We start from the raw sequence: 27,055 nt of genomic DNA, 5'->3' as shown, positions 1-27,055 counted from the left end.
CTCCATACAGCCTTTGACAGTGTGAGGTCAGATCCTCTCACATGAATCAAATCAAATCAAATTTTATTTGTCACATACACATGGTTAGCAGATGTTAATGCGAGTGTAGCGAAATGCTTGTGCTTCTAGTTCCGACAATGCAGTAAAAACCAACAAGTAATCTAACTAACAATTCCTAAACTACTGTCTTATACACAGTGTAAGGGGATAAAGAATATGTACATAAGGATATATGAATGAGTGATGGTACAGAGCAGCATAGGCAAGATACAGTAGATGGTATCGAGTACAGTATATACATATGAGATGAGTATGTAAACAAAGTGGCATAGTTAAAGTGGCTAGTGATACATGTATTACATAAGGATGCAGTCGATGATATAGAGTACAGTATATACGTATGCATATGAGATGAATAATGTAGGGTAAGTAACATTATATAAGGTAGCATTGTTTAAAGTGGCTAGTGATATATTTACATCATTTCCCATCAATTCCCATTATTAAAGTGGCTGGAGTTGAGTCAGTGTCAGTGTGTTGGCAGCAGCCACTCAATGTTAGTGGTGGCTGTTTAACAGTCTGATGGCCTTGAGATAGAAGCTGTTTTTCAGTCTCTCGGTCCCAGCTTTGATGCACCTGTACTGACCTCGCCTTCTGGATGATAGCGGGGTGAACAGGCAGTGGCTCGGGTGGTTGATGTCCTTGATGATCTTTATGGCCTTCCTGTAACATCAGGTGGTGTAGGTGTCCTGGAGGGCAGGTAGTTTGCCTCCGGTGATGCGTTGTGCAGACCTCACTACCCTCTGGAGAGCCTTACGGTTGAGGGCGGAGCAGTTGCCATACCAGGCGGTGATACAGTCCGCCAGGATGCTCTCGATTGTGCATCTGTAGAAGTTTATGAGTGCTTTTGGTGACAAGCCAAATTTTTCAGCCTCCTGAGGTTGAAGAGGCGCTGCTGCGCCTTCTTCACGATGCTGTCTGTGTGAGTGGACCAATTCAGTTTGTCTGTGATGTGTATGCCGAGGAACTTAAAACTTGCTACTCTCTCCACTACTGTTCCATCGATGTGGATAGGGGGTGTTCCCTCTGCTGTTTCCTGAAGTCCACAATCATCTCCTTAGTTTTGTTGACGTTGAGTGTGAGGTTATTTTCCTGACACCACACTCCGAGGGCCTTCACCTCCTCCCCTGTAGGCCGTCTCGTCGTTGTTGGTAATCAAGCCTTCCACTGTTGTGTCGTCCGCAAACTTGATGATTGAGTTGGAGGCGTGCGTGGCCACGCAGTCGTGGGTGAACAGGGAGTACAGGAGAGGGCTCAGAACGCACCCTTGTGGGGCCCCAGTGTTGAGGATCAGCGGGGAGGAGATGTTGTTACCTACCCTCACCACCTGGGGGCGGCCCGTCAGGAAGTCCAGTACCCAGTTGCACAGGGCGGGGTCGAGACCCAGGGTCTCGAGCTTGATGACGAGCTTGGAGGGTACTATGGTGTTGAATGCCGAGCTGTAGTCGATGAACAGCATTCTCACATAGGTATTCCTCTTGTCCAGATGGGTTAGGACAAGAGTATGTACTGACATGAACAAGCCAGATGATGTTTATATGTTGAATATATTTCTGTGGTGATATCTAATCATTATTCGTTGAATGTTGGCTGATGTTTAAAAATATATATTTATTGAACCTTTTATTTTATCAGAGAGTCATACTGGGACCAAGGTCCATTTTTACAGATGAGCCCTGAATTACACATATTAAAGAAAAAATACGCATCAAAATATAAATACAGAATGCAAGCAGAAAGAAAAACATGGTCATATAAAACAAACACATCCAGATCCTCCTCCTTTCTTTCTCTCCCTCTCCATTCTTCTCTCTTAGATCTGCTGGTTAAATTAGTGGAGAAAAGTGACAATATATACAATGACAAGAACACCATCAAAGAGGTAAGAAAAGATGGATGCGTGCATGTGTGTGTGTGGTGTGTGTGTCAACTTGGTCGCTAAATCCAGAGAAACTATGGACCATGTAATAAAACTGTTAGTCTCTAAATCCGTCTTGAAGGACCACGTAAAAACGGTTGGCTGGTATGCCCTCACCCGTCTGAGTGGTCGGTTGTGAATGCCCTCACCCGCTATATACTTATATCTGATTAGTTTGGTTCTGCCCTCTAAATCAAATCAAATCAAATTGCATGTGTCACATACACATGGTTAGCAGATGTGAATGCGAGTGTAGCGAAATGCTTGTGCTTCTAGTTCCGACAATGCAGTAATAACCAACAAGTAATCTAACATAACAATTTCACAACAACTACCTTATACACACAAGTGTAAAGGGATGAAGAACATGTACATAAAGAAATATGAATGAGTGATGGTACAGAACGACATAGGCAAGATGCAGTAGATTGTATCGAGTACAGTATATACATATGAGATGAGTAATGTAGGGTATGTAATAATTATATTAAGTGGCATTGTTAAAAGTTGCTAGTGATACATGTATTACATAAAGATGACAAGATGCAGTAGATGGTATAGAGTACAGTATATACATATGAGATGAGTAATGTAGGGTATGTAAACATTATATTAAGTGGCATTGTTAAAAGTTGCTAGTGATACATGTATTACATAAAGATGACAAGATGCAGTAGATGGTATAGAGTACAGTATATACATATGAGATGAGTAATGTAGGGTATGTAAACATTATATTAAGTGGCATTGTTTAAAGTGGCTAGTGATAAATTTTTTACATAAATTTCTCCAAAATTAAAGTGGCTGGAGTTGAGTCAGTATGTTGGCAGCAGCCCCTCAACGTTAGTGGTGGCTGTTTAACAGTCTGATAGCCTTGAGATAGAAGCAGTTTATCAGTCTCTCGGTCCCTGCTTTGATGCACCTGTACTGACCTCGCCTTCTGGATGATAGCTGGGTGAACAGGCAGTGGCTCGGGTGGTTGTTGTCCTTGATGATCTTTGTGGCCTTCCTGTGACATCGGGTGGTGTAGGTGTCCTGGAGGGCAGGTATTTTGCCCCCGGTGATGCGTTGTGCAGACCTCTCTACCCTCTGGAGAGCCTTATGGTTGTCTGTAAACTTGATGATTGAGTTGGAGGCGTGCATGGCCACGCAGTCGTGGGTGAACAGGGAGTACAGGAGAGGGCTCAGAATGCACCCTAGTGGGGCCCCAGTGTTGAGGATCGGCGGGGTGGAGATTGTTACATACCTGGGGACGGCTTGTCAGGAAGTCCAGTACCCAGTTGCACAGGGCGGGGTCGAGTTTGGAGGGTACTATGGTGTTAAATGCTGAGCTGTAGTCGATGAACAGCATTCTCACATAGGTATTCCCCTTGTCCAGATGGGTTAGGGCAGTGTGGTTGCGATTGTGTCGTCTGTGGACCTATTGGGGCGGTAAGCAAATTGGAGTGGGTCTAGGGTGTCAGGTAGGGTGGAGGTGATATGGTCCTTGACTAGTCTCTCAAAGCACTTCATGATGACGGAAGTGAGTGCTACGGGGCGGTAGTCGTTTAGCTCAGTTACCATAGCTTTCTTGAGAACAGGAACAATGTTGGCCCTCTTGAAGCATGTGGGAACAGCAGACTGGGATAAGGATTGATTGAATATGCCCGTAACCACACCAGTCAGCTGGTCTGCACATGCTCTGAGGACGCGGCTGGGGATGCCGTCTGGGCCTGCAGCCTTGCTAGGGTTAACACGTTTAAATATTTTACTCACGTCGGCTGCAGTGAAGGAGAGTACGCAGGTTTTGGTAGCGGTATGTGTCAGTGGCACTGTATTGTCCTCAAAGCAAGCAAAGAAGTTGTTTAGTCTCTCTGGGAGCAAGACATCCTGGTCCATGAAGGGGCTGGTTTTCTTTTTGTAATCTGTAATTGACTGTAGACCCTGCTTCATACCTCTTGTGTCTGAGCCGTTGAATTGTGACTCTACTTTGTCTCTATACTGACGCTAAGCTTGTTTGATTGCCTTGTGGAGGGAATAGCACTGTTTGTATTCGGTCATGTTTCAGGTCACCTTGCCCTGGTTAAAAGCAGTGGTTCACGCTTTCAGTTTCGCGCGAATGCTGCCATCAATCCACGGTTTCTGGTTTGGGAATGTTTTAATAGCTGCTGTGGGTACGACATCGCCGATGCACTTGCTAATAAACTCGCTCACCGAAATCAGCTTATTCATCAATGTTGTTGTTTGACGCAATGCGGAACATATCCCAATCCATGTGATCGAAGCAATCTTGAAGCGTGGAATCAGATTGGTCGGACCAATGTTGAACAGACCTGAGCGTGGGAGATTCCTGTTTTAGTCTCTGTCTATAGGCAGGGAGCAACAAAATGGAGTCGCGGTCAGCTTTTCTGAAAGGAGGGCGGGGGAGGGCCTTATATGTGTCGCGGAAGTTAGAATAACAATGATCCAGGGTTTTACCAGCCCTGGTAGCACAATCCGATATGCTGATAAAATTTAGGGAGTCTTGTTTTCAGATTAGCCTTGTTAAAATCCCCAGCTACAATAAATGCAGCCTCAGGATATGTGGTTTCCAGTTTACATAGAGTCAAATAAAGTTAGTTCAGGGCCATTGATGTGTCTGCTTGGGGGGGGAATATATGCGGCTTTGATTATAATCTAAGAGAATTTTCTTGGTAGATAATGCGGTCTACATTTGATTGTGAGGAATTCTATGTCAGGTGAACAGAAGGACTTGAGTTCCTGTATGTTGTTATGATCACACCACGTCTCGTTAATCATAAGGCATACCCCCCCGCCCCTCTTCTTACCAGAAAGATGCTTGTTTCTGTCGGCGCGATGCGTGAAGAAACCAGCTGGCTGTACCGACTCCGATAGCGTGTCTCGAGTGAGCCATGTTTCCGTGAAGCAAAGAACGTTACAGTCTCTTATGTCTCTCTGGAATGCTACCCTTGCTCGGATTTCATCAACCTTGTTGTCAAGAGACTGGACATTGGAGAGTATTATGCTCGGGAGCGGTGCACGATGTGCCCGTCTCCAGAGCCTGAAGACCGCTTCGTCTGCCCCTTTCACGGCGTCGTTATTTTGGTTCGCTGTCTGGGATCCGATCCATTGACCTTGGTGGTGGGAAAAACACAGGATCCGCTTCGGGAAAGTCGTATTCCTGGTCGTAATGATGGTGAGTTGACGTTGCTCTTACAATGGGGCAAAAAAAGTATTTAGTCAGCGAACAATTGTGCAAGTTCTCCCACTTAAAAAGATGAGAGAGGCCTGCAATGTTCGTCATATGTACACTTCAACTATGACAGACAAAATTAGGAAAAAAAATCCAGAAAATCACATTGTAGGATTTTTAATGAATTTATTTGCAAATTATGGTGGAAAATAAGTATTTGGTCAAACAAGCAAGATTTCTGGCTCTCACAGACCTGTAACTTCTTCTTTAAGAGGCTCCTCTGTCCTCCACTCGTTACCTGTATTAATGGAACCTGTTTGAACTTGTTATCAGTATAAAAGACACCTGTCCACAACCTCAAACAGTCACACTCCAAACTCCACTATGGCCAAGACCAAAGAGCTGTCAAAGGACACCAGAAACGAAATTGTAGACCTCCACCAGGCTGGGAAGACTGAATCTGCAATAGGTAAGTAGCGTGGTTTGAAGAAATCAACTGTGGGAGAAATTATTAGGAAATGGAAGACATACAAGACCACTGATAATGTCCCTCGATCTGGGGCTCCACGCAAGATCTCACCCCATGGGGTCAAAATGATCACAAGAATGGCGAGCAAAAATCCCAGAACCACACGGGGGGACCTAGTGAATGACCTGCAGAGAGCTGGGACCAAAGTAACAAGGCCTACCATCAGCAACACACTACGCCGCCAGGGACTCAAATCCTGCAGTGCCAGACGTGTCCCCCTGCTTAAGCCAGTACATGTCCAGGCCCTTCTGAAGTTTGCTAGAGAGCATTTTGATGATCCAGAAGAAGATTGGGAGAATGTCATATGGTCAGATGAAACCAAAATAGAACTTTTTGGTAAAACTCAACTCGTCATGTTTGGAGGACAAAGAATGCTGAGTTGCATCCAAAGAACACCATACCTACTGTGAAGCATGGGGGTGGAAACATCATGCTTTGGGGCTGTATTTCTGCAAAGGGACCAGGACGACTGATCCATGTAAAGGAAAGAATGAATGGGGCCATGTATCGTGAGATTTTGAGTGAAAACCTCCTTTCCATCAGCAAGGGCATTGAAGATGAAACGTGGCTGGGTCTTTCAGCATGACAATGATCCCAAACACACCGCCTGGGCAACAAAGGAGTGGCTTTGTAAGAAGCATTTCAAGGTCCTGGAGTGGCCTAGCCAGTCTCCAGATCTCAACCCCATAGATAATCTTTGGAGGGAGTTGAAAGTCTGTGTTGCCCAGCAACAGCCCCAAAACATCACTGCTCTAGAGGAGATCTGCATGGAGGAATGTGCCAAAATACCAGCAACAGTGTGTGAAAACCTTGTGAAGACTTACAGAAAATGTTTGACCTCTGTCATTGCCAACAAAGGGTATATAACAAAGTATTGAGATAAACTTTTGTTATTGACCAAATACTTATTTTCCACCATAATTTGCAAATAAATTCATTAAAAATCCTACAATGTGATTTTCTTGATTTTTTTCCCCCTCCCCTCATTTTGTCTGTCATAGTTGAAGTGTACCTATGATGAAAATTACAGGCCTCTCATCTTTTTAAGTGGGAGAACTTGCACAATTGGTGGCTGACTAAATACTTTTTTGCCCCACTGTATATCCAGTAGTTCCTCCCGACTGTATGTAATAAAACGTAAGATTACCTGGAGTACCAATGTATAGTGCTGTCCGGTTAGAACATGATGTTGAGGTCCATCACTGTACTCTTGATAGTCACCACCACACACACAAAGACACATATGTTTCCATTTGAGGATGTTTATATGATTTTAGTAATCCGAAGGACTTGGAATGTTATTGTTGTGGTTCTATAAAACAAAGATATATAAACAGTATTAGGTCATGCTTGTAACTATGCAATATACACACGTATATGAATAAATGGCAAATGGCATTACCCTTACATGTCTATAAAGGGCTATAAACACAGCATCAATATACATTTAAACATTCACCTCTTGGAGAGAGAGAGAAACAAATTACTTGGATTTACAGAGTCCAGATTTATGGCACTTTCTCTCTTCAGCCTTCTATGAGAATCTGCCAGGCTGACACCTGATCTGGCCTGGCACCACAGGGTTGTAAATTACTCTGTGCATGAGGAAGCTCCAAGAACTGTCTGGGATGACTCGAGAAGCTTGCCCATGGCAGCTCAATAAAACACCTTAATAAAGGCCACTATGGAAAATGCTGTGTTAGCATGTGCATGCAAAAGAATATGCTTACCAATACAACAATTAAACCACTTCTGCAAAAGTACTTGTGCAACCAATGCAATAATAACACTTATGGAAATACAGAATAATACTACATATGATAAACAATACGTAAAGCAGCACTGGCAACTCTAACATTAAATAAAACTAACAGCCATACAGTAGATCATATGTCTGAAACTTATCAAAGTAACATGAAGTAATTAGTGGTAATGACCTATTATTAAACAGCATGTAAAAACCCCAATAGAACACCCCTGCAACTTACATTTCGATGCACCCACAACATTCCTGTTACTGTCGACAATAAAAAGTCCTCAGAAACATGCGTCTTCTCTCTTCGGACAACGATAACACTCTGACCTGGGCGGTTGCAGTGTCCAGATGCGCATTTCCAAGTGCTCTGATTGGTTGGGAATGGCAGGGCTGTAATGGGTGAGGAATATCTTAGGTAGCCTGAGCAGCCAAACTAACGGGACTTAAGAGAAACTGATTGGACCTTGAGGGGAAGTTAGGTAGAGAGGAGCAGGACAACCTTTTTTTTACAGTGTGTGTGTGTGTGTGTGTCAAGTTAAGCTCTGTGTACTAGCCACAGACACACCCTCCTAAGTTACCCTTTAGGCAGTAACCTGGGAGAGCTTTATGTAAGGCACCCTACTAATTGTGTGTGTGTATCTCTGTGTGTTAACCTGTGTGTGTGTGTGTGTGTGTGTGTGTGTGTGTGTGTGTGTGTGTGTGTGAATCTCCTCAGGTTCTTCTCTATGAAGTTGGTTTCCTAGTGTGTGCTGCTATAGGGATCGTGTACATTATCCTTATGCCCCTGGTGGGGTTTTGCCTGGCCTGCTGTCGCTGCTGTGGACACTGTGGAGGACACATGTACCAGGAACAGACTAAAGCTGTCCACTGTCACAGGAGAGGATTATACTGGGCTACACTACTCACAACACTTGTCATACTGTAAGTGTGTGCCACCCTGAAAAAAACAGCATAGACCAGCATAGGTGGTGGTTTTGCTGGTGACCAGCCTTCGCTGTGTTTTTGAAGTGCCTTCGTTGTGCTTTCATGGTTCATTCGCTGTGTTTTCGTGTTGACCAGCCTTCGCAGTGTTTTGCTAGTGACCAAAATATCACCTAGGGCCCCCAAAATGCTAGGGCCGGCTCTGACTGCATGTGTGGGTATACAGTGGGGCAAAAAAGTATTTAGTCAGCCACCAATTGTGCAAGTTCTCCCACTTAAAAAGATGAGAAGCCTGTAATTTTCATCATAGGTACACTTCAACTATGACAGACAAAATTAGGGAAAAAAATCCAGAAAATCACATTGTAGGATTTTTTATGAATTTATTTGCAAATTATGTTGGAAAATAAGTATTTGGTCACCAACAAACAAGCAAGATTTCTGGCTCTCACAGACCTGTAACTTCTTCTTTAAGAGGCTCCTCTGTCCTCCACTCGGTACCTGTATTAATGGCACCTGTTTAAACTTGTTATCAGTATAAAAGACACCTGTCCACAACCTCAAACAGTCACATTCCAAACTCCACTATGGCCAAGACCAAAGAGCTGTCAAAGGACACCTGAAACAAAATTGTAGACCTACACCAGGCTGGGAAGACTGAATCTGCAATAAGTAAGCAGCTTGGTTTGAAGAAATCAACTGTGGGAGCAACTATTAGGAAATGGAAGACATACAAGACCACTGATAATCTCCCTCAATCTGGGGCTCCACGCAAGATCTCACCCCGTGGGGTCAAAATGATCACAAGAACGGTGAGCAAAAATCCCAGAACCACACGGGGGGACCTAGTGAATGACCTGCAGAGAGCTGGGACCAAAGGAACAAAGCCTACCATCAGCAACACACTACGCCGCCAGGGACTCAAATACTGCAGTGCCAGACGTGTCCCCCTGCTTAAGCCAGTACATGTCCAGGCCCTTCTGAAGTTTGCTAGAGAGCATTTGGATGATCCAGAAGAAGATTGGGAGAATGTCATATGGTCAGATGAAACCAAAATATAACTTTTTGGTAAAAACTCAACTCGTCGTGTTTGGAGGACTAACCATAATTTGCAAATGAATTCCTTAAAATCCTACAATGTGATTTTCTGGATTTTTTTTCCCTCATTTTGTCTGTCATAGTTGAAGTGTACCTATGATGAAAATTACAGGCCTCTCATCTTTTTAAGTGGGAGAACTTGCACAATTGGTGGCTGACTAAATACTTTTTTGCCCCACTGTACATGTGGGTAAGCAGACCCGCAAGCCACTGCAGCCCCTCATGATGAGTTCAGATTTTCTGGGGCCCCTACCCACATCAAAGTTGCCCATCCCTGAGCTAGACCATGCTGGACCACTATACACCAGCTTGATCACCAGTATACCAGCATCGCCATCATAAACTAATATCACCATCATAGCTACATTATTGAGGAACATTTTACTTACTATGACTGTAATATGTGGTTGTTCCACCTAGCTTTCTTAAGATGAATAGCCCTTACACCTCCAGGCTGTGTAAGGGCTATTTGACCAAGAAGGAGAGTGATGGAGTGCTGCATTAGATGACCTGGCCTCCACAATCACCCGACCTCAACCCAATTGAGATGGTTTGGGATGAGTTGGACCGCAGAGTGAAGGAAAAGCAGCCAACAAGTGCACAGCAAATGTGGGAACTCCTTCAAGACTGTTGGAAAAGCATTCCAGGTGAAGCTGGTTGAGAGAATGCAAAGAGTGTGCAAAGCTGTCATCAAGGCAAAGGGTGGCTACTTTGAAGAATCAAAAGTTATTTTTGATTTGTTTAACACTTTCTTGGCTAATGGCATGATTCGAAATGTGTTATTTCATAGTTTTGATGTCTTCACTATTATTCTACAATGTAGAAAATAGTCAAAATAAAGATTTTTAGGGTATTTTTATATGTATCTGTTTTACCGTTTAAAAATGAAAGCACTTTATGTATCTAGACCCCCCATTTGAAGAAATCCTAAGTATTTTGACAAATTAAATTATTGTGTAACGTCGGGAACAGTTTAGTATTTGGTCCCACATTCTTTGCACACAATAACTAAACCAAGCTGATGACTCTACACAGTTATTGGATTCATTTGTGGTTTATTTTGGTTGAGTTTTCGATGTCTTGTGTGCCATTTTAGAGTCACTTTTATTGTAAGTAAGAATAGAAGGTTCATGTGCTCTACATTCTTGTGGATGCTACCCTGATTATGGATAGTCATGGATGGATCCACTCAATTAGAAAGAAAATGACTCCAGTCATCACTCACCATTCAGATACTATTGGGCAAAACATAACCCAAACAAAATACAAATGCATTCAATGAGTTTGTAGAGTCAGAAGTTTGATGTAGCTGTTGCGTGCAAGGAATATAGGACCAAATACTAAACTTTTGACTACTTTAATATCCTATAAGTGAATTTGTCCAAACTTCTTCACATGGGAGAACAAGATACATGAAGTGCTTTCATTTCTAAACGGCAAAACAGTTATGTATGAACATACTCACAAATAAAAGGTACATTCTGTATTGTTGCTTAATATTAAACATTTTATCTGAAATCCAAAATGCTGGAGTATAGAGCCAAATAATCATTCTTAGCTTCACTGTCCAAATATATGTAGAGGGGAGTGTATTTGGATATGAAGTGAAACAAACTAACTTTTCTGTGTGTTTGTGTTTGCGTGTGTGCATGTGTTTGTGTGCATGTGCTTATGTGTGTGTGTGTTTGTGTGCGTGCGTGCATGTATTTGTGCGCTTGTGTGTGTGTGTAGTGCAGGGAACATCTGCATGTTCTTCACTAACCAGTTACTCAAAGTGAGTGTTGAGGACAGCTCTGTAGATCTCAACAATAACCTGGACAACCTTCAAACCTACCTCACCTCTGTCCCTAAGGTAAGTGTGTGTTGTTGTGGAAATTTCCTTAATTTCCAAATGATGAGAGAGCAAATCACACACCAGTCAGAGTTATGCTTAATCTTCACCTTTAATAATAATTAAGCTTTTGCAATAGAATTTTGACTTTCAACATTTCAGTATCTCTAATGAAAAGTTGAGAGTGGTCAACATAATGGCAACTGAGATCTTTTATAGCAAAGATCCACCCCCCAAGTCGACATGACAAACCACAGGTCTTAGGAACTTACACAAAGAAAGACTTTACTTCAGAGAGGAGTATCCCATAGCCAGACTGCATTGGCTATAAATTATCGTTCAGTTTGGTCGCCTAAACGAAGCTCTTAACTCGTTCTTGATACAAAATGGTACCAAGACATTACCTCACCCAATGGTATATATCAATTGTCATTTTAGACACTCCCATCCCAAATACAACCCATCCTGGACAAGCTCACGGAGAGGAGAGTGAGCCTCTAGGTCAAGATAAGGGCAACCAAAGAGGGAACATAGAATGGTTCCAGACACTGCCATCCTCCTCTCCCCGATGGGAAAAGTATGGAAAAAGTAGGGAGTGACTGGCACACAGACATTGTGGAGCCAAGAGATAATTGGTTCCCCCTCAATCATCCCTTCATCCCTCCATCAACCCGGTTTAAAATATACGTTTACACCTGACGACAAGCTTAACCTCTCCCCTCTCTGTGGCCCAAGTAACTGAACACTGACAGAGAACAGATAACTGCAAACGGCCACCACTAAAGTACAACAATATACATTCTAAATGACAAGTATCTCACAAGCATATTATGAAAATAAAACATCTTATCTATGTTAGCTAACTATTTCTGATTCCCCAACAGTGTGTGTGAGAGAGAACGTTCCTATTATTTTCAGAAGGGAAAACCAAAATAATAAATGATGTAGAAGTAAGACCAGTTTATTTTTTTGGGTTTATAAAACAATAGATACAGCTAAAAGTAGCAACTGGATATTTTTGAATGGGTACACACATTTATTAAAACCATTCCATATTCTCTTCTGTTAAGTATCCTGTAATAAATTACTTGGATGGCATGTCACTTATCTTCTGTTGACACACAACCACCTATAGATCAGTTTACTGACCTAAAGCTTCTATTCAGAGTTAGTACATAAACCATAAACATAAACCACTCCACCTACCATAAATATCCCCCTAGAGAATAGCCACACACACACACACACACACACACACACACACACACACACACACACACACACACACACACACACACACACACACACACACACACACACACACACACACACACACACAAATTGCGCGGCAGGTAGCCTAGTGGTTAGGGCATTGGGCCAGTAACCGAAAGGTTGCTAGAACGAATCCCCGAGCTGACAAGGTAAAAATCTGTCATTCTGCCCCTGAACAAGGTAGTTAACCCACTGTTCCTAGGTCGTCATTGTAAATAAGAATTTGTTCTTAACTGACTTGCCTAGTTAAAGAAAGGTCAAAAAAAACATTTGTCTCTCCTGTCCAGCCTGCACTGTGATCACTTGTATCTGATACAACAGAGGGAGAGAGGAGATGGGTGAGAAAGGCAGGGAGGATAGAGAGGGAAAGGGAAAGGGGGATACTTAGTCAGTTGTACAACTGAATACATTCAACTGAAATGTGTCTTCCGCATTTAACCCAACCCCTCTGAATCGGAGAGACTCAGAGAAAGGGGAAGAGAGGATGGAGAGAGGAAAAAGGGGGAGGGAGAGAGGGATAAGGTAATGGTCAGGCAGGGTTGTGTGGTAAATCGGTAGTGGCTTTGATGTTTCTGTGCATAGTTTCAGTGTGTTTTAAATGTGTTTGAGGGAGTCTTGCAAGTTTATGTCATCTCTCCTGTGTCTAAGTGTGTCTGTCTCCTGTGTCTCATCAGCAAATTGACAGTGTGCTGATAGAGGGCAATAAGACAGTGGATGAGGTTACCAGAAGCCTCAATGGTAAGTACTGTACCTGAGCTTTGAGAACAGGGTTCACGAACAGGCAAAAAACCCAGCTCCAAGTGATTTTAAATTTGGATATCTGTTCTGAAGTATTCCTAAGCATCATAGAGAGACATGATTGTATATAGTCGTGGCCAAAAGTTTTGAGAATGACACAAATATTAATTTTCACAAAGTTTGCTGCTTTAGTGTCTTTAGGTATTTTTGTCAGATGTTACTATGGAATACTGAAGTATAATTACAAGCATTTCATAAGTTTCAAAGGCTTTTATTGACAATTACATGAAGTTGATGCAAAGAGTCAATATTTGCAGTGTTGGCCCTTCTTTTTCAAGACCTCTGCAATCCGCCCTGGCATGGTGTCAATTAACTTCTGGGCCACATCCTGACTGATGGCAGCCCATTCTTGCACAATCAATGCTTGGAGTTTGTCAGAATTTGTGGGGATTTGTTTGTCCACCCTCCTCTTGAGGATTGACCACAAGCTCTCAATGGGATTAAGGTCTTGGGGAGTTTCCTGGCCATGGACCCAAAATATCAATGTTTTGTTCCCCAAGCCACTTAGTTATCACTTTTGCCTTATGGCAAGGAGCTCCACCATGCTGGAAAAGGCATTGTTCATCACCAAACTGTTCCTGGATGGTTGGGAGAAGTTGATGGTAGCGTTCACCTTGTCTTCTCCGGACAAGCTTTTTTCCGGATGCCCCAAACAATCGGAGAGGCGATTCATCAGAGAAAATATCTTACTGGCAGCAATATCCTTGCCTGGGAAGCCCTTTTTGTGCAAAGCAATGATGATGACACGTGTTCCCTTGCAGGTAACCATAGTTTACAGAGGAAGAACAATGATTCCAATCACCACCCTCCTTTTGAAGCTTTCAGTCTGTTATTTGAACTCAATTAGCATGACAGAGTGATCTCCAGCCTTGTCCTCGTCAACACTCACACCTGTGTTAACGAGAGAATCACTGACATGATGTCAGCTGGTCCTTTTGTGGCAGGGCTGAAATGAAGTGGAAAGATTTTTTGGGGATTCAGTTAATTTGCATGGCAAAGAGGGACTTTGCAATTAATTGTAATTCATCTGATCACTCTAAATAAACATTCTGGAGTATATGCAAATTGCCATCATACACACTGAGGCAGTAGACTTTGTGAAATGTATACTTGAGTCATTCTCAAAACTTTTGGCCATGACTGTACACATGCAAGCAAGGTTTGATAAATATTATATGTTTGGGCTTCTTGTGGTCAATTTGCAGTCTACAAATTATTTGTAATTATGTTCCGGCCCCCCGATCATCGGCTCAAGAAAAAATTCTCCAAGCAGCTGAATCTAGTTCCAAGTTCTAGATATTCACATAATGTGTGCAAAAGTTCTGCAAAGTAGAAATGCACTGAAACAATTATGTTGACCATTGTCTTGACCCAGAAGAGACTGCCATCCACCATTTGAAAAACACTGGTCAACAATTACATACATCTCTACCTTTTCTCTCTCGTCTCTCCCCTAGACATAGGTCCTCTGCTGGGCAGAGAGATCCAGAGAAGTCTAGAGGGCCCCCTGAACCCTGCCCTGAAGTCTGTCAGAGATATAGCCAAAGGTACAACTCCATCCTGTGTGTGTGATGTTTGTTTGTGTGTGTGTGTATTCCTCTTCTGAAATAGTTTCATTTTAATTCTCTACATGAATGGTTTATTAATAAAAAGCTTTCAAAAGTCAAACATCTTCTGACATTTTAATCTGTGTGTATGTTGCATCTGTATCCTAGTGGTGAACCGTACCAGTGTCCTGCTGGTGGGGTTGAACTCTACTCGAACCCAGCTCCAGTCTGATGTGACTGTGGTCCAGGCGAATGTTTCCTCTGTCAGAGACCGCATCAACAGCACACTGAGAGACCCTGACTGTCATGGGTGTTCTGCCTATCAGTCAGAGCTAGAGAAACTAACATTTGACACCACTATCACTGTGAGTGCAATCGTATTGCTTCGCCACTCCTCTCTTTTCTCTTTGCTCTCCTCTCATCCCTTTTTTCTTCCCTCCTTCTCATCTTTCCACCATCGAATGCAAATTCCACGGTAGCTCTGATATCCCAGTTATCCCCCTGTACACACGGGTGTGTATTTTCATTTTACTGGTTTGTTCTTGATGACGAACGATTCAGGCCTTTTGGACGATGTGTGCTGGTCTTGCAGCAGAAGTTAATGGGGTGGATATGACACAGGCAAATTAGTTATGTGGAAATGGTTCACGCTGTTGTCTTATGACATCAGGTCTCAGGGTGTTCCTCCTCCTCCTCCCACTCTACTGTTGCTGACGCACGCTGAGTCTGTTTGTGGGTTAACGCTCTCCCCTCCTCTCCCCCCTTTCTCAAACAAGATACCACAAATAGAGGCTTGGGTTTCAGGAAAATTGCAGTTCATAATATATATATATATATATATATATATATATATATATATATATATATATATATATATATATATATATATATATATATATATATATATATATACACACACACACACACACACACACACACGCGCACACACAGTATGAGGAACACAAGATAAGTTCCTTATCGAGAACAAACCAGTAGGATGGAGAACAAACATGGTGTATGTTACTCTGATATAAATGTGGAAAACAATGCAGTATTTCATTCACCCCCTATCACTGTTCTACTTTTATAACAAGCATAAGGAAGGCAATTACATGCCAAAGTAAAAACGTGAATTTGTCATCTGAGTGGATAGTTCTGGTTTTGCTGCACCCTGCTGCCAAAGAATAAGAATGACACACTGCAGAGAAGTCATGAGCTGTTTGTAACCTCAAGTCTATGTGTGTGTTTGTGTTTGTTCCATAGATCCCCAGTCTGAATGAGCTGCAGTGGGTTGTTGATGACGTCACCAGGGCTAATCTCAACTCAAAAGTGAAAGAGGTAATCCTGTCTGGACTAAATAGGCACACTAAATACCCCCCCCCCCCTATATATATATATGTGTGTGTGTAATATATATGAGAGAGAGAGAGAGCAGTCAAAATGGATTAGTGAAGTGTAACTGACATTCCACAGCATGTTCCTGTTTGTGTGGGAGGAATTGAGATCCACTCTTGTTCCAACATTTTTCATCCATTGACTTCTATGCGTCATTTCTGCAGTAGTTACAGAGGATGTTTCTGACCATGTGTGTTTCAGGGAGAATACTTATTTGCAAGTATTCCCCAGAGAGTGACCAATGACACCAGGGACATGGTACAGAGTGAGTATTTACCTTCACGGTCACTACTAACTGTTATAGGAGTAGGACTAGTTCAGTTAAACTACTTGCTGTTATCGGTCATTATTATTCACAGTGACACTAACAAGAGTCTGATGTCTACTAGCCTTATAGCCACATCTTATGCTTTAACCTAAATACCTTTAAAACTGACCTTGGATCAGTGTCTAGAGAGATATTCATCCTTCTCCTTCAGATGTGAAGCAGCAGCTTGAAGTCATCAAGAGACAGATCTCTTCGGTGAAGGGATACATCCCTGTCTCTGCCCTCAGCAACATCTCACACACACTGGGAGAGGCTCAGAGATACATCGACATGTACTTACCACAGGCAGAGTGGGTAGAGATGATCAGGTAATGAGTACACACACATAGGCACGCGCACACACTGACAGGGCTGAACAGATAAGGTAATTATCCCTCTGTGTTTTTGTCTCTCTATAGGTGGGGTGTGGGTATTATCCTGAGCTGTGTCGTTCTCCTGGTCGTAGTGTGTAACCTTCTGGGTCTGTTTTTGGGTCTGGTGGGACTGAGCCCTCAAGACGACCCGACAGAACGATCCAGCACCGCCGACTGCGCAGGAACCTTCCTAATGGCGTAAGTACTGTCACTATGTCTGTTTGTGTGTGTGGGTGGGTATGAGGATGGGCATAAGGGACATTTGGTAAAATAATTATCTCAACGTATTTGTCTGTGTGTGTAGGGGTGCAGGGCTAAGTTTCCTGTTCTCCTGGCTCTTCATGCTGGTGGTGTTTATACTGTTTATACTGGGAGGGAATGTCTACACACTGGTCTGCCAGCCCTGGCACAGTGGACAGCTACTACAGGTAAGAACACACACTCTCATACATGCACAATTAATTAATTAATTGACTCACTGATTGATTGATTGTATCTTCCCTCTCCACAGTTTGTTGACACTCCGGGCCTGATACCTGGATTCGATTTAAGAGAGATACTGGGCCTGAAGAGCAACCTGTCTTTCATTGAAGTATACAAGTATGTAGCAACTTTATAAAGGGTTATGTAAATGAAAGATATTCTTTCTGGTTTTCTAAAGTATTATTATAAGTAACTCTGGATTAGAGTGCTTGCTAAATGTAACTTTGTTTTTCTTCTGCTCTTATGCAATGTAAGGATTAATGGTACACAGGTCAGCTGTTTGTTCACCGGCACCCACCCGCAATATGTTTCTGCTTATAATTTCCGACATTTTGGTAGGCTATTTGTTAGTCAACTTGTCCAACAGTGGAGGCTGCTGAGTGGAGGACGGCTCATAATAATGGAATCATTGGAATGGTATCAAACACATTCACTCCATTCCGGCCATTATTATTTGCTGTCCTCCCCTAAGCAGCCTCCACTGTTGTGTAAAATTAGATAAATGCAGCTTTACTTCTGTCATTATATGTTGCCCTCGAAGACTAAATAAACACTTGCTCACCAGAATAATGTAATAAATCGATAGAATGAATGCTTCAATATAGTTGACATCGGTAAAGTGTTTTCTATCATCTCTGATTCTTTCGCGGAGCAAAGATGTTTAGGGACCGGGTAGAAAATGCAATAACTCAACAACAAAAACTAGAACGTTTTTCTGTGCAAAATTTCCAAAAGACATAAGTTTGACCGGCTGTGAAAATGACCCAATATGTTTCTGATAAGATTTCATTTTGGGCTTGGATGCATATTTTATGTGGTTGATAAAGATAGCACCTACAAATGGTAGGTATCTAACTGCGCATTCGCATTCTCTCAGGATGCTGAAATAAATAAATCATATTTCCCCACTCCTGTACCTGAGTCAAAATTCTGCCTACATTTGGTGTACAATGTTACTGCAAGAAATGCTTAATTCTGCAGGAGTTCATATTAAGGCTATATGAGAGGTTATAAACCTACAGTTGGTGTCCAGAATTCAGTTTCCATTTAACCCATCTGAACAGTAGGCTACAGTTCCTTTGATGTGCCATCGGCCTATTTGAAGTCCCCATCTTGTGACTGTTGAATTTGTATCGCGCCTCACAATCATCACACATCTATCTATCTGCTATCATTATCTTTTTCCACTTCCCAAACATTAGTGCACTCCCTTCTCTTTATTTTCAACTCTCCATTTTCTGTTTTGCAGCTTTGCTCTGATTGTATTCAACTCCAGCATTTTCCTTTTTTGCCTCCATGATCGACTTGAACATGAACTTTTTCTGCCTGTTTCCAAAAGCATTTGGCGGTTGGCGTGTTGGCTAGGTCCTAAAGCTTAGGCATTATGCACTAATGCCAGATGGCCTAAAATATTGAAAGAAAAACGTCAATGTAGCCTATAGATATAAATTGCACAAGGTGAATGATACATTTATGGATATTTAAGGTATTATTTTCTCTTCATTTAACCCACCCGCCCTTCATCCACACAATATTTCATGACCCTAAACCCGCCACACCACGGATATAACCGCTGGGGCTGCGGGTTATTAGTCAACCTCCACAACACTAGTAAGATTGTATTGTTGTGCGTGTGTTTGTAGTGAATGTGAACAGAACAGGCCTCTATGGACAACCCTCCACCTGTATGAGCTCATAGACCTCAATGATCTACTCAACGTGTCCAAAGTAAGACTGTCACGCTACGGTTTCTACTCTTATCACATGTGGTTTTTACTTTTTCTATCACCATACACTGTCTACTGATGATTACTGGGAATCACTTTATATGGGTGATTAAATTCCCAAATCTTGTCCTATGTTTCCACTTCCAAAGTGGTGTAAACGTCCATATTTCAAACCATCTGCTATACTAGCACAATGTTTCTGCTACTCCTTTTAATTATGTGTCCACCTCTCGCCTCCCAGTACAAAGAAGAGATTCAGCAACACTTTGACAGTAATGAGATCAAACTGCCTACCATCACCCTGCTCACACCTGAGACAAGCAAACAGCTACACAGCTTCTCTGACATGGTCCATGATGTTGACATAAGCTCTGTCACACAGCAGGTACAAAGTGTGTGTATGTATGTACAGTACATGTAGATGTGCTTGTGCATTTATGTGTGACCTTTGGCCTCTAATAGTTTGGAACGTGTTCAATTGGAGTGTATATTAGGACAACATGCAGCGTCACCTCAGTATGGTTACAAAGTCTTATCATAACTATTTCTATATCTGTTTCAGATCAACGTTATTTCCAGCATTAATCTGACAGAAATAGCAGGCATGTTAGACCAACTTGCTACTGTTCAAGTGAGTAATAAAACATGTAACATTGTTAGAAACATATTCCCTCCCTCTGAGCACTCTCAGGCTCTTCCATCAATGATATGATGTGAACATCAGTGTGTGCACTAGTCATTTAGATGTTTGTATAAAGACAGTAATGTGATGCACGTCTCTCAACAGATTAATACAGGTGTTCAATATCAGCTGACACAGGAGGCTGAAGGCCTGAGAGGGATCCAGTCAGGCATTGTCACTACCATCATCCCACAACTGGTACGTCTGACTGGCCTGGTGCTATCTGTTTCTGCTCTGGACAACTTCAGCAAATGTCACATATGTGTGTTTGTACTAAATATACAGCTATCTGAGTGTCTGGATTATCGATGACTATTTTATAAATCCTTAAGAGGTCATTATCCAGAGCAGAGTCCTAGATATTGTAAATAGATATATTACCTGTCTGACTTTTGTGTTTCAGACTCAGTTGAACTCCAACATATTTGCCCTCAGTGTCATAGCATCAGAGATCAATGTAAGTAATACTGCAGAATGTTCAGAAAGCATGAGCTGCAAGGGTTCTTTCCTTAAACAATGAAAACATGTAGCTATGCAATGCATGCTCATCCCTCTCTCTTTCTCCCTCCCTACCTCTTTCTTCTTTAGGGCACAGTAGGAGATGTGTTAAATAAAGTGGGAACAGCTCAAGACTTCCTCAACACCAACACTACACAGATAGTCAAGGCCGTGAGTAACCACACACATGCACGTTCAAACGCATGCACAAACACAAGCATAGTGCCTTGCGAAAGTATTCGGCCCCCTTGAACTTTGCGACCTTTTGCCACATTTCAGGCTTCAAACATAAAGATATAAAACTGTATTTTTTTGTGAAGAATCAACAAGAAGTGGGACACAATCATGAAGTGGAACGACATTTATTGGATTTTTCAAACTTTTTTAACAAATCAAAAACTGAAAAATTGGGCGTGCAAAATTATTCAGCCCCTTTACTTTCAGTGCAGCAAACTCTCTCCAGAAGTTCAGTGAGGATCTCTGAATGATCCAATGTTGACCTAAATGACTAATGATGATAAATACAATCCACCTGTGTGTAATCAAGTCTCCGTATAAATGCACCTGCACTGTGATAGTCTCAGAGGTCCGTTAAAAGCGCAGAGAGCATCATGAAGAACAAGGAACACACCAGGCAGGTCCGAGATTCTGTTGTGAAGAAGTTTAAAGCCGGATTTGGATACAAAAAGATTTCCCAAGCTTTAAACATCCCAAGGAGCACTGTGCAAGCGATAATATTGAAATGGAAGGAGTATCAGACCACTGCAAATCTACCAAGACCTGGCTGTCCCTCTAAACTTTCAGCTCATACAAGGAGAAGACTGATCAGAGATGCAGCCAAGAGGCCCATGATCACTCTGGATGAACTGCAGAGATCTACAGCTGAGGTGGGAGACTCTGTCCATAGGACAACAATCAGTCGTATATTGCACAAATCTGGCCTTTATGGAAGAGTGGCAAGAAAAAAGCCATTTCTTAAAGATATCCATAAAAAGTGTTGTTTAAAGTTTGCCACAAGCCACCTGGGAGACACACCAAACATGTGGAAGAAGGTGCTCTGGTCAGATGAAACCAAAATTGAACTTTTTGGCAACAATGCAAAACGTTATGTTTGGCGTAAAAGCAACACAGCCCATCACCCTGAACATACCATCCCCACTGTCAAACATGGTGGTGGCAGCATCATGGTTTGGGCCTACTTTTCTTCAGCAGGGACAGGGAAGATGGTTAAAATTGATGGGAAGATGGATGGAGCCAAATACAGGACCATTCTGGAAGAAAACCTGATGGAATCTGCAAAAGACCTGAGACTGGGACGGAGATTTGTCTTCCAACAAGACAATGATCCAAAACATAAAGCAAAATCTACAATGGAATGGTTCAAAAATAAACATATCCAGGTGTTAGAATGGCCAAGTCAAAGTCCAGACCTGAATCCAATCGAGAATCTGTGGAACGAACTGAAAACTGCTGTTCACAAATGCTCTCCATCCAACCTCACTGAGCTCGAGCTGTTTTGCAAGGAGGAATGGGAAAAAATTTTAGTCTCTCGATGTGCAAAACTGATAGAGACATACCCCAAGCGACGTACCGCTGTAATCACAGCAAAAGGTGGCGCTACAAAGTATTAACTTAAGGGGGCTGAATCATTTTGCACGCCCAATTTTTCAGTTTTTGATTTGTTAATTTTTTTTTTAGATATCCAATAAATGTCGTTCCACTTCATGATTGTGTCCCACTTGTTGTTGATTCTTCACAAAAAAAATACAGTTTTATATCTTTATGTTTGAAGCCTGAAATGTGGCAAAAGGTCGCAAAGTTCAAGGGGGCCGAATTCTTTCGCAAGGCACTGTATCTAGTCACAAAAAAATTCCTTTACAACCAGAAAATGACATCATATGCCACATTTCTCTCATTTGGGTTTCTTTCCTAGAAAGATGAACCATTTCATCTGTTTCATGACCTCAGCTGTTCTGTACAGTAAAGAAGGAGAGATGGTAGCACCACAGCCATTACTCACATCTTAGCCCACAGTCACACGGCACACTTCACATAGTTATAGGGAATTCCACCTGATTTTCTGCTGCAAAGCTCCACTGATTCTCATGACTTCTGAGTCAATAGGGAATGTATGGAATTTACACTTGTTTTTCTTTCTTTTTCTCAGGCGAGTAGGGAGTTCCTAGACTGTCAAATGGGGTACTTCACGATGTATGCTGACTGGGCTAACCTCACGGTGGGTTCACTTAGCATTCTACTACTACTGTATCACTGCATTGCTGTATCTTGTGTGTGTGTGGTTTAATTTTAGGTTCCTGTGTGTGTGTGTGTGTGTGTGTGTGTGTGTGTGTGTAGTTTAGCCTCAGCCTTATGTGTGATTGTGGTTGATGTAAAAAGGGCTTTATAAAATACATTTGATGAAATTTGATTGTGTGAGTGTGTCTTTGCGTGCGTGCGTGTGTGTGGGTATGTAGATCACTCAACAGATTGGTCTCTGTGGCCCAGTGGCAGAAGCTGTGGACTCAGCGAAGGTTGTTGTCTGCTCAAATATGATGGAGTCTCTGGTGAGAAAATGATTTCATGCACGCACCCACGCACAGAAAATGATACACTGCGTTAATCTAATATTGTTTATTAACCTACATCTGTGTTTGTGTCCAGAATGCGTTCTGGTTCAGTCTGGGCTGGTGTGTGATCTTCCTGGTCCCCAGCATCATCTTCTCCATCAAACTGGCCAAGTTCTACAGGAGGATGAAGCACAGCGATGTCTACGAGTGAGTAGCAAACACATTTACACACATACATCAGATGATTGTACTTAGGTACTGGGCGGGAAATACTCATTCAGAAATAAGACCAGGGCCTGTATATACAGTAACAGTCAAAAGTTTGGACATACCTATTCAAGAATTTGTCTTTATTTTGATTATTTTCTGCATTGTAGAATAATAGTGAAGACATCAAGACTATAAAATTACTCATTCAGAATCACGTAGTAAGCAAACAAGTGTTAAATAAATCAAAATATATTTTATATTTGATATTCTTCAAAGCAGCCACCCTTTGCCTTGATAACAACTTTGCACACTCTTGGCATTCTCTCAACCAGCTTCACCTGAAATGCTTTCTTGAAGGAGTTCCCACATATGCTGTGCACTTGTTGGCTGCTTTTCCTTCATTCTGCAGTCAAACTCTTCCCAAACCATCTCAATTCGGTTGAGGTCGGGTGATTGTGGAGGCCAGGTCATCTGATGCAGCACTCATCATTATCCTTCTTGGTCAAATAGCCCTTACACAGCCTAGAGTTGTGTTGAGTCATTGTCCTGTTGAAAAACAAATGATCGTCCCACTAAGTGCAAACCAGATGGGATGGCGTATCGCTGTAGAATGCTGTGGTAGCCATGCTGGTTAAGTGTGCTTTGAATTCGAAATAAATCACTGAAGAGTCACCAGCAAAGCACCATCACACCTCCTCCTCCATGCTTCATGGTGGGAACCACACATGTGGAGATCATCCATTCAGCTACTCTGCATCTCACAAAGACACTGGGTTGGAACAAAAAATCTCAAATTTGGACTCATCAGACCAAAGGACAGATTTCCACTGGTCTAATGTCCATTGCTCGTGTTTCCTGGCCCAAGCAAGTCTATTCTTCTTATTGGTGACCTTTAGTAGTGGTTTCTTTGCAGCAATTTGTCCATGATGGCCTGATTCACGCAGTCTTCTCTGAGCAGTTGATGTTGAGATGTGTCTGTTACTTGAACTCTGTGAAGCATTTATTTGAACTGCAATTACTGAGGCTGGTAACTCTAATGTTTTATTTGATTTATTTTACCTTTGTTTAACCAGGTAATGAGTAATGATGGACTGTCATTTCTCTTTTTTTATTTTAGCTGTTCTTGCCATAATATGGACTTGGTATTTTACCAAATTGGGCTATCATCTGTATACCACCTCTACCTTGTCACAACACAACTGATTGGCTCAAATGCATTAAGAAGGAAAGAAAATCCACAAATTAACTTTTACAAGGCACATCGGTTAATTGAAATGCATTCCAGGTGACTACCTCATGAAGCTGGTTGAGAGAATGCCAAGAGTGTGCAAAGCTGCCATAAAGGCAAAAGGTGGCTACTTTGAAGGATCTCAAATAGAAAATATATTTTCATTTAACACTTTTTTTTTGCTCACTGCATGATTCCATATGTGTTATTTCATAGTTTTGATGTCTTCACTATTATTCTACAATGTAAAAAACATTACAAATAAAGTAAAACCCTTGAATGAGTAGGTGTGCCCAAACTTTTGACTGGTACTGTATATACCAGAGTTCAAGTGCTGATCTAGCGTCAGGTCCCCTGCCTGCCCATAATAAGATGATTATCTTATTATTTGTTATGATCTAAAAGGCTGAACGGATCCTATGTCAGCACTTCTACTCTATTACTTTTTGTGAACACGTGCCTAGGACACTATGACTCTGATTGAAACGTTGTTGTAATGAAGCTGGTATGGGAACAACATACAATCTCTCTTTCTGTCTTGTCTCATCTCTCTCCTCACAGAAACCACGTAGCCAAGAACATCCTCCCCCGAGCCCAAGTCAAACCCTACTGAGCTGGGGGAAAGAGAGGACTGGCAAGGGTTGTTACTGCTCTCAGGGAATAGAACCAGGGCTCTGCCACCCCACCCTGACAGAGGGACATGAATGGGTCTAACGCTGCATGTACCACCAGAATAATGATATGATATATTATATCATAATATATATGATATATCAAATAGGGTAGGTACAAGTTGCCGGCTTCAACATAACGTCTATAATCATGTCATTGTGTTGTTTGTCTACAATGTCATTTTACATTTTTTTATATATATATTTTCTTCTAAGGAATGATATTGATTGAAATATTTGATTCTGCAATGATACAATTTTGAACCAGACGATGAGTAGGATATGTGTTGCGAAGCACTTTAGTAGGTCTGTTTATATAGGAAAATTATTTCTGACATGCATTGTGCAAACTACTGTGATTAAAGATTTACTATTGATAGAGACTACTGTTTGTGTTAGCTAATTCTTTCTCAAATATATTACTGATATAGTACCTTGTAGTATAATATGTTTCTGATAGGATAGCACCAGCAGCAGTGGCCAATAGAAACGTGTTCTGCATGTGATTGATTGCTGTTTACAGGATGCAGTCTAAAAATGGTGCAAATCAATCAATACGTTTAGGTTTACAGCACAGATCCACCTGATTCAGTGAACACAACCTCTCAGCATCACGATGGGGGAAGTAGGGGAGCAAAGGGAAGTTTGGGTATCAGATTGAATTTGACCTCAATGACCGATATGAAGTGTTCTGCAGTTTTCTAGCCTCTGGGATCAGCCTCCTTCCCACTCTCTCCCTCCGCAGCAGGATTATCTGAGACCGAGATAGTGAGTCCCCATTGTCTTCAGCCAGGTGGTGTCACTCCAGAGGATCCTCGATCAACAGTGCAGATGAAAATCTAGCGTAAGACAATAAGCGGGGCCCTCCACCACCCTTTTCCACCTCTTCTCTCCCCCCCACTCCAAGGTTAATGATAATTCAACCGACATGATGATATCCTTCTCACACACCCCTGGGGAACCTGCCTGTCTGCTGTGAAACAAGAGACGCACGCATGCACACACACACACACACACACAGTTCCATAGCCATGACAATAAGGAGTGGCATTGTTTAGTAGACAGGGTAAGGAAGGACATTTTCTCCCACTGCATACACGCACATTAATCCTTCGACTGGTCCACACACTAAGCTGTGTGCAGCTCTAAAGAGATTTAGGCCTAGATTCAATCAGATCAAGCGTTAACCGACGATTGCAGACATGCGCATAGCGGATGTTTTGCCAGTGTGAACACATTCCAGTGTTCAAACTTTTAAACAAGGCTGCATGGGATTTATCTTAATGCTACGGCATGCAGCTAATGGCAATGTCCGTTTTTTAGGTATAATGCTGGGAGCCACTTGTGGATTTGACAGCTCCACCTCAGACAATATCCACTAAGTTGGCTAAAGCAGATCTGATTGAATTGAGCCCTTGGTCATAGCTGGGCTATGGCCATATTGAGCTTAAAACCCAAAGCTATGGGAGCAGTGGGTCATGTGTCCTCAATGTAACTACATTTACTAGTGTTTTCTCTGTTTCTTTGACTATAATGGGTTTAAACATAGCAAGATAGGAGTTAGCCAGGTCTGTTTGTGCTATGACAAACATATGGGACCAGGCTAGTTTAAACAAAAGGTAACAATCACAATGTTTTTGTATCTAAAGAGTGAGTTGGCAATGTCAAGGGCCTAACAACCCAGAACAACATGTGGGAGCCATGCCTTATGGTGAGGATGAGAAACTATTCACAGAACAGAAACACAGATAAAAACAAGGGCATTTCTCAGTGACATACATATTGGGCACATTCGGCCTGCATAGAATATCAGCTCTTTACCACATCACTATGATGTAATGATCTCGTAAACTGCACATAATATGGCTATCTGGAACGCACCCAATTACACTCAACAAGTTAGCCTGGGTACCTGACTGTTTCTGATGTTAGCAATACTACATTGTTGCCTTAGCAGGACAACAACCAGTTAGCTAAATTAGAAATAGACTGAGAAAATACAACACAATCC

At 42.1% G+C, this 27,055-nt stretch overlaps 1 protein-coding gene across 3 annotated transcripts in view; it reads left to right on the top strand.

The window, feature by feature from the left end:
- The window catches only part of LOC135512499 (prominin-1-A-like), a 44,251-nt gene extending 18,824 nt beyond the window's left edge, over positions 1-25,427 (top strand). For all 3 annotated transcript variants that reach the window (XM_064934581.1, XM_064934582.1, XM_064934583.1), the window contains 22 exons: positions 1,878-1,942; positions 8,151-8,356; positions 11,186-11,306; positions 13,232-13,295; positions 14,813-14,902; positions 15,071-15,267; positions 16,166-16,240; positions 16,499-16,562; positions 16,777-16,933; positions 17,024-17,176; positions 17,283-17,406; positions 17,490-17,578; positions 19,105-19,189; positions 19,430-19,573; positions 19,751-19,819; positions 19,976-20,068; positions 20,274-20,327; positions 20,459-20,539; positions 22,536-22,604; positions 22,843-22,932; positions 23,030-23,142; positions 24,935-25,427. In XM_064934581.1, the coding sequence (XP_064790653.1) occupies positions 1,878-1,942; positions 8,151-8,356; positions 11,186-11,306; positions 13,232-13,295; positions 14,813-14,902; positions 15,071-15,267; positions 16,166-16,240; positions 16,499-16,562; positions 16,777-16,933; positions 17,024-17,176; positions 17,283-17,406; positions 17,490-17,578; positions 19,105-19,189; positions 19,430-19,573; positions 19,751-19,819; positions 19,976-20,068; positions 20,274-20,327; positions 20,459-20,539; positions 22,536-22,604; positions 22,843-22,932; positions 23,030-23,142; positions 24,935-24,986 (2,255 nt within the window). In that variant the 3' untranslated portion in view covers positions 24,987-25,427. The remainder of the gene's footprint in view (positions 1-1,877; positions 1,943-8,150; positions 8,357-11,185; positions 11,307-13,231; positions 13,296-14,812; positions 14,903-15,070; positions 15,268-16,165; positions 16,241-16,498; positions 16,563-16,776; positions 16,934-17,023; positions 17,177-17,282; positions 17,407-17,489; positions 17,579-19,104; positions 19,190-19,429; positions 19,574-19,750; positions 19,820-19,975; positions 20,069-20,273; positions 20,328-20,458; positions 20,540-22,535; positions 22,605-22,842; positions 22,933-23,029; positions 23,143-24,934) is intronic.
- Positions 25,428-27,055: the final 1,628 nt, after the last annotated feature.

This window comes from Oncorhynchus masou, chromosome 24 (assembly GCF_036934945.1).
Source record: "Oncorhynchus masou masou isolate Uvic2021 chromosome 24, UVic_Omas_1.1, whole genome shotgun sequence".
Classification (NCBI taxonomy): Eukaryota; Metazoa; Chordata; class Actinopteri; order Salmoniformes; family Salmonidae; genus Oncorhynchus; species Oncorhynchus masou.
This window is presented reverse-complemented; position numbering and strand designations above follow the sequence as displayed.